We start from the raw sequence: 7,500 nt of genomic DNA, 5'->3' as shown, positions 1-7,500 counted from the left end.
GATTTTTTCATTCATTCCCATCCAATCAAAAAATACCTTTTTGTAATTTATTTCCAAATTTGAATCAATCGGAAGATAAAAAAGACCATTATTATGAATTTTATCCTTTTTTTGGTCCTTATTTTTATCCTTTATTTGGTCCTTATTAGGTTCAACCTTAATATTTTTATTAATTTTATACAAAAATTTTCTATCTTTATTTTTTTCCATATATATAATATCGCTTTTTCCTAAATAATTCTTGCTAGGAATATTCTTGAGTATGCTAAAAAAATTTTCTTTATTTCTGGTGGAATTTTCTTGGTTATTATTTGTTTCTAATGATGATCTATAAATATAGTAGTTATTTTTAGTTTCAGAATGAATATATTTATATGATAAAAGATCATATCTATAGTTTTTTTTTAAATTATCCTCTTTATTTGGTAATAAATAGACTTTCGAATTTTGTTTTTTTTTTGAATCAAGTAATTGGTCTTTTTCAGAGGAATACCATTTGTTTAAATCTTTATTTTGAGACGTCTGGCATTGGTTGATTCTATTTCGCCATTTTTGGGGGATTAATCTAGACGATGTAATCTGAGATAAATCGTATTGATAATGACCTCTTAACCAGTTTTTCCATGGATTCATTCCATAATTTGGAAGTTTATTATGTCTTAATTCGGAATGAAATATGCCTTGTCTTCCAAAAAAATCCTTTATTTCAGTCTTAAGACAAAAAGACGGTCCATTATATTGAAGAATAGATCTTAACTTATTGAAGTTAATAATCTGTGTTTGTGATAATTTGAAAAATACATATTTTTGTGACAAGTAAGATAAATCAAAAAAAATATCTGACTTCCGCTTACTATTTCTAAGATTATCAAAAGCCCTTTTTATAGTCATAGACAAAATAAAGTCAATTTTATTTTGTTTTGTTTTATTAATCCTTTCTTGATTTGTTTCATTATTGTTAATGTATTTATCATTATCAATAATTCTTTTTGTTGATTGGATAAAAAGTTGTAGAGGGATTCTGCGCATATTAATGATACATAGAAAGATCTCTATGTATATTTTTTCAATGAAAAATTTAACTAATAATTCAATATTTTTTATTTTTAATATTTTCAAAATTTTTTGGGATGATTCTGCATTATTAATTTTATTTTTTTTCATTATTTCTATTTCATTTCTGATTGTCTTTCTTCTATCAATCCTATGTTTCATTTCTTCTTCTGCCTGTGAATAATTTGTCCAACCTGTAGATCGAATTTGACTAAGTGATTCATGAATTATCTGATTGCTGATTATGGAATCCTTTTCTGTTTGAGTTTCACTTGATTCATATATTTCTCTCGGTAGAAATAATGGAATTTTATTTCCTTTTAAAAGTTCTTTTATTTTTTGTTTTATAAAGAAAAATGCTTTTGCTTCTTTCTTTTTTATTTTTTTTAAAATTCTTCGAACTCTAAAATTTAATTTTCTGATTTCGACTTTATAGTCTATATCTTTAAAAATGGGTTCAAAAAAGGAAGGTGTTTTTCGAGGAGGACCAAAAGGATGTTCTAATTTTGATTCAAAGGAAAGAAAGTGTGTAGTTGAAATAACTCACTCAGAACGCTTTTTAAAGGATTACGTGGTACGATTAGATCGAATAAGCCTTTCTGGAATAAATACTCGGCCGCTTGTGAACCCTCGGGTACTGTTTTATTCAATGTTTGTTCAATTACTCTTTTACCCGCAAAGGCAATGTAGGCATTGGGTTCGGCAATAATGATATCCCCCAACATACCAAAACTAGCTGTCACCCCACCGGTAGTAGGAGATGTAAGAATTGGTACATAGAATAACTTTTTATTTGATTGATAATCATATAAAGCAGAAGATATTTTAGCCATTTGCATCAAGCTCACACTTCCTTCTTGCATGCGTGCCCCTCCGGAAGCACACACTATAATAAGAGGTAGAAATTCTTTAGTAGCGTATTCAATCAAACGGGTAATTTTCTCCCCGACTACGGATCCCATACTACCTCCCATAAACTGAAAATCCATAACCCCAATTGCTACGGTAATACCGTTTAGTTGCCCTCTGCCTGTTTGAACAGCCTCGGTTAATCCTGTATTTCTTTGATAAGAATCGATACGATTTTTATAAGGCTCCTCCTCCGAATGAAATTCAATGGGATCCAGAGAGACCATGTCTTCATCCATAGGCTCCCAAGTGCCCGGATCGATCAAAAGTTCGATTCTATCTGAACTACTCATTTTCAAATGATATCCACATTGTTCACAAAGATGCATCTTTGATTTAAAAAATTTCTTATAATTTAATCCATAACAATTTTCGCATTGAACCCACAAATGCCGGTATTGTTGAGTTACACCCATATGAGTAGAACTTTCTGGTATAGTTTGATCACTCGTTGTGATATCCTCGTTTTGACTACTATTTTCACTTTGACTAGAAATGGAACTAGAAATGTAATCATTACTGGAATTCTCGTTACTGGAATTCTCGTTACTGGAATTATTGTTACTGGAATTGTCATTACCACTTACAATGTAATTATCAATACAGATTTGGTACTGAAGATAACTGTCAATGCAACTATTAATGTGATTATTCCAAGTATACTGAGTATCATCCATGTAACGATCGTGGTCGGGATTCTTACTCTTAGATCCATTATTCAGATCACTAGAATTCCGATAAAAAGAACTTTCTAGTTCACTACAAAAAGGATGATCATTGGCAATCTCAAAAATATGATTTTCAATATCAAAATATATAGAATAACTGTCCCCATTACTATCTTTCACTAAAAAAGTATCATCAGAGAAAAAATTCCGAATGTCCTTGACGCCAAAAAAAAGATCAACATTACTGTAATTGTCATGACCACCCCAACCCTGAATGTTTTTATCCGTATCATTTCTATTCGGATCTTTACTTTCACTAGCATTTTCAATAGGACCAAGACTGCCCATTGATTTACTTAGCCTACATCTGTGTTCGAACTCCTTCTTAAATAACATCGAATTGAACCACCATCTACATCTATCCCGATGAGCCGTCTATCGAATCGTTGCAATTGATGTTCGATCCCGAAGAGAAGGAAGAGATCTTCGGAAAGTGGGTTTTTATGATCCGATCAAGAATCAAACTTATTTAAACGTTCCCGCTATTCTCTATTTCCTTGAAAAAGGCGCTCAGCCTACAGGAACTGTTCAGGATATTTTAAAAAAGGCAGAGGTTTTTAAGGAACTTTGCCCTAATCAAACGAAATTCAATTAAATTAAGGAATTAAATTAAGGAAATAAAAACTAAGGGTAGGATAGTGATTTCTATATAATTTTGGATATCTTTTCTATACTATGTTTTTTTTATTTCCTTCTTTTCTTGCTCTATTAGTATCTATTTATCCTTTCTTTTATAGAATCTTTTTCTAACGAAAACCTTATTTGATTGATCCTCACAAAATCAAAAATTCTTGCCTACAATCGGGTGGTTTTCATTCGAATTCTAAATTCTAATACCAAGTAAGACACAAGGAATCGAAGTTCTTTATTCGACTTATATTAATTCAATATACTATTGATTGCATAAATCCTTTTTCTACTTCTTCTTTATTTAGAAACTAAAAATTTTAGTATATATGCAGTGCCAATCCAACACAAGTCCTTTTTTTTACTATTATTTCAATTTAAGTTCTTGTATTTTTTCCATCGTATTCTTTTCTTACCCTTTATATTGACAACATTGTATCGAACAAATATAATTCATCGTGATAAGCAGCTCTATTTATTTCCGTCCCATTTGATTTTTTACCTTAGTTGATTCAAATTATGGGTTCGTTGGATTAGCTTTGATACCCGCATTTTTGATTGAAAAAGGTGGATAACATAGAAATAGGGGATGGTCTAGCATTTTTTCCATTTCTTTATTTCTTTTTTTATCGGAAAATTTTTTATTTTTTCATCTGATTTAGTCATTTTTATGTTCCAAATAGATTCTAATTTTTTTATATATTTTTTGATTTCGTACTTGAATGCTTTTATTTCATCATTTTGTTTTATTCTGATTGTATCTACATACCCGTTTTCTATTTGGGTTGCTAACTCAACGGTAGAGTACTCGGCTTTTAAGTGCGGCTAGGATCTTTTACACATTAGATGAAGCGAGGGATTCATCCATACCATCGGTAAAGTTTGGAAGACCACGACTGATCCTGAAAGGGAATGAATGGAAAAAATAGCATGTCGTATCAATTAAGAGTTCTGAGAATAATTTATTCCGGCTCGGTACAAAACCTTCTTTAAATTAGTGAAAGGGAGCAAACCGAAGTCAATTTCAAGTTGGGTCGAATTAATAAATGGATAGGGCCCCGCGGCTTCAATTAATTTCATTTTGATTATAGGGAAAGAAAAAGCAACGAGCTTCCGTTCTTAATTTGAATGATTACCCGATCTAATTAGACGTTAAAAAAATATTAGTGCCCAATACGGGAAGGCTTTCTCCCAGGAATGTATTCTTGATTTTTTAATGAATCCTAAATATTACCATTCTCCATTCCATAATGGAGATGTGTGTGTATAAGAAACAGTATATTGATAAAAAATTTCCAAAATCAAAAGAGCGATTGGGTTGAAAAAAAAGTAAAGGATTTCTAATCATCTTGTTATCCTATAATGAAAACGAACATAAATATTGAAATTGAAATGGAAAAAGAGAGGCTAGAGAATCTGTTGATAATTTTATCTGTATCCGAGGTATCTATTCGGTTTGTACTATAATACCTTGTTTTGACTGTATCGCACTAGTCAATCCAATCTCATTTCCTATGATGGAACGGGAAGACCTAGGATGTAGAAGATCATAACATGAGTGATTCGGCAGATTTTGATTCCTATATATCCACCCATGTGGTACTTCATTATACCATATATATATAAGATCCATCTGTATAGATATCACCATCTACATCCAGAAAGCCGTATGCTTTGGAAGAAGCTTGTACAGTTTGGGAAGGGGTTTTGATTGATAAAAAAGAAGAATCTACTTCAACCGATATGCCCTTAGGCACGGCCATACATAACATAGAAATCACACTTGGAAAGGGTGGACAATTAGCTAGAGCAGCGGGTGCTGTAGCGAAACTGATTGCAAAAGAAGGGAAATCGGCCACATTAAAATTACCTTCTGGGGAGGTCCGTTTGATATCCAAAAACTGCTCAGCAACAGTCGGACAAGTGGGGAATGTTGGGGTGAACCAGAAAAGTTTGGGTAGAGCCGGATCTAAGCGTTGGCTAGGTAAGCGCCCTGTAGTAAGAGGAGTAGTTATGAACCCTGTAGACCATCCACATGGGGGTGGTGAAGGGAGGGCCCCAATTGGTAGAAAACAACCCACAACCCCTTGGGGTTATCCTGCACTTGGAAAAAGAAGTAGAAAAAGGAATAAATATAGTGATAATTTGATTCTTCGTCGCCGTAGTAAATAGGAGAGAAAATAGAATTTCTTTCTTCGTCTTTACAAAACAAAAAAATAGGAGGAAGCTGTGACACGTTCACTAAAAAAAAATCCGTTTGTAGCGAATAATTTATTAAAAAAAATAAATAAGCTTAACACAAAAGCAGAAAAAGAAATAATAATAACCTGGTCCCGGGCATCTACCATTATACCCATAATGGTCGGCCATACTATTGCTATCCATAATGGAAAGGAACATTTACCTATTTATATAACAGATCGTATGGTAGGACACAAATTGGGAGAATTTGCACCTACTTTAAATTTCCGAGGCCATGCAAAAAGCGATAATAGATCGCGTCGTTAAAAAACGTTTGTTTATGTATAATAATATATATAGATATTTATCATTGATTAGTAGGAGGCGAACTTTATGTTAAATAAGAGAACAACAGAAGTATACGCTTTAGGTCAACATATATCTATGTCTGCTCACAAAGCGCGAAGGGTAATTGATCAAATTCGTGGGCGTTCCTACGAAGAAACACTTATGATATTAGAACTCATGCCTTATCGAGCATGTTATCCAATTTTTAAATTAGTTTATTCTGCAGCAGCAAATGCTAGTTTCAATATGGGTTCGAATGAAGTAAATTTAGTCATTAGTAAAGCTGAAGTCAATGAAGGTACTATTGTGAAGAGATTAAAACCTCGCGCTCGAGGGCGTAGTTTTGCGATACAAAAACCTACCTGCCATATAACTATTGTAATGAAAGATATATCCTTAGATGAATATATAGATACCGACTCTATTACATGGTCACAAAAACCTAAATCGAAAAAAAGCATACAACTATGTCGTATTATGATATGTATAGTAATGGGGGAACATGGGACAAAAAATAAATCCAATTGGTTTCAGACTTGGTACAACCCAAGGTCATCATTCCCTTTGGTTCGCACAACCAAAAAATTATTCTGAGGGTCTGCAAGAAGATAAAAAAATAAGAACTTATATCCAGAATTATGTACAAAAAAATATGAAAACATCTTCTGGCGTCGAGGGAATTGCACGTATAGAGATTCAAAAAAGAATCGACCTGATCCAAATCATAATCTATATGGGATTTCCAAAAATCTTAATTGAAAGTCGACCCCGAGGAATCGAAGAATTACAGATGAATTTACAAAAAGAATTTCATTCTGTAAATAGAAAACTTAACATTGCTATCACACGAATTGAAAAGCCTTACGGAAACCCTAATATTCTTGCAGAATTTATAGCGGGCCAATTAAAAAATAGAGTTTCTTTTCGCAAAGCAATGAAAAAGGCTATAGAATTAACTGAACAAGCAGATACAAAAGGAATTCAAGTGCAAATTGCAGGACGTATCGACGGAAAAGAAATTGCGCGTGTTGAATGGATCAGAGAGGGGAGGGTTCCACTACAAACCATTCGAGCTAAAATTGATTATTGTTGCTATACAGTTCGAACGATCTATGGGGTATTAGGCATCAAAATTTGGATATTTATAGACGGGGAATAATAAACCTTTATTCCTTTTGCATTCTATCCAGCGATGGAACAAAAAATGAGAAATTCGTTTCTTCTTTTTATTTTGTGTTCAATAAAAAAAAATGAACAATTATAATTCTATAGGGTTGAATAAAAATTCAATTAATCTTTTGATAAAATTGCTATGCTTAGTGTGTGACTCGTTGGTTTTTTGAGGGTTAGTATAAAAAACCAGCCCCACGGTATAAACAAATAACTATAGAAGTAATAACCAACTCATCACTTCGTATTATCTGGATCCAAAGAATCAGTCAAGATATGATATATTGTTCATATTGTTGTAGCAACTGAAATCTTTTTTTATTATTTATTAAAAAATATGCTTCTAAGTTGTCAATCGAAATAAAAAAGAAAGGGTATGGATAAATGGAAGGATGAGAGAAAGAAAGAAAAAATGGCGGACTAGTTGATATTTATATCAGTTAATGAAAGAGCCCAATGCACAAAAAATGCATGTTGGGTCTTT

General features: G+C 32.4%; 3 protein-coding genes across 3 annotated transcripts; 2 read left to right on the top strand and 1 right to left on the bottom strand.

The window, feature by feature from the left end:
* Positions 1 to 1,294: 1,294 nt before the first annotated feature.
* LOC128133465 (acetyl-coenzyme A carboxylase carboxyl transferase subunit beta, chloroplastic-like) lies at positions 1,295 to 3,869 on the bottom strand. The gene is made up of 2 exons (XM_052770924.1): positions 3,820 to 3,869; positions 1,295 to 3,042 (listed from the first exon to the last, which is right to left on the bottom strand). Exons 1-2 carry the CDS (start codon positions 3,867 to 3,869, stop codon positions 1,554 to 1,556), a joined length of 1,539 nt encoding a protein of 512 aa, XP_052626884.1. The 3' UTR covers positions 1,295 to 1,553.
* An 810-nt stretch (positions 3,870 to 4,679) lies between these two features.
* On the top strand, positions 4,680 to 5,608 carry LOC128133464 (50S ribosomal protein L2, chloroplastic-like). The gene is made up of 2 exons (XM_052770923.1): positions 4,680 to 4,760; positions 4,959 to 5,608. The coding sequence occupies exons 1-2, from the start codon at positions 4,680 to 4,682 to the stop codon at positions 5,487 to 5,489; spliced, it is 612 nt and encodes a 203-aa protein (XP_052626883.1). The 3' UTR covers positions 5,490 to 5,608.
* Positions 5,609 to 5,826: 218 nt separating this feature from the next.
* Positions 5,827 to 7,388, top strand: LOC128133215 (30S ribosomal protein S3, chloroplastic). The gene has a single exon (XM_052770349.1). It carries the CDS (start codon positions 6,349 to 6,351, stop codon positions 7,003 to 7,005), a length of 657 nt encoding a protein of 218 aa, XP_052626309.1. The 5' UTR covers positions 5,827 to 6,348; the 3' UTR covers positions 7,006 to 7,388.
* Positions 7,389 to 7,500: the final 112 nt, after the last annotated feature.

This window comes from Lactuca sativa, chromosome 4 (genome assembly GCF_002870075.4).
Source record: "Lactuca sativa cultivar Salinas chromosome 4, Lsat_Salinas_v11, whole genome shotgun sequence".
NCBI lineage: Eukaryota > Viridiplantae > Streptophyta > Magnoliopsida > Asterales > Asteraceae > Lactuca > Lactuca sativa.
The sequence above is the reverse complement of the archived record's forward strand: the minus strand, read 5'-3'. Positions and strand labels throughout refer to the sequence as shown.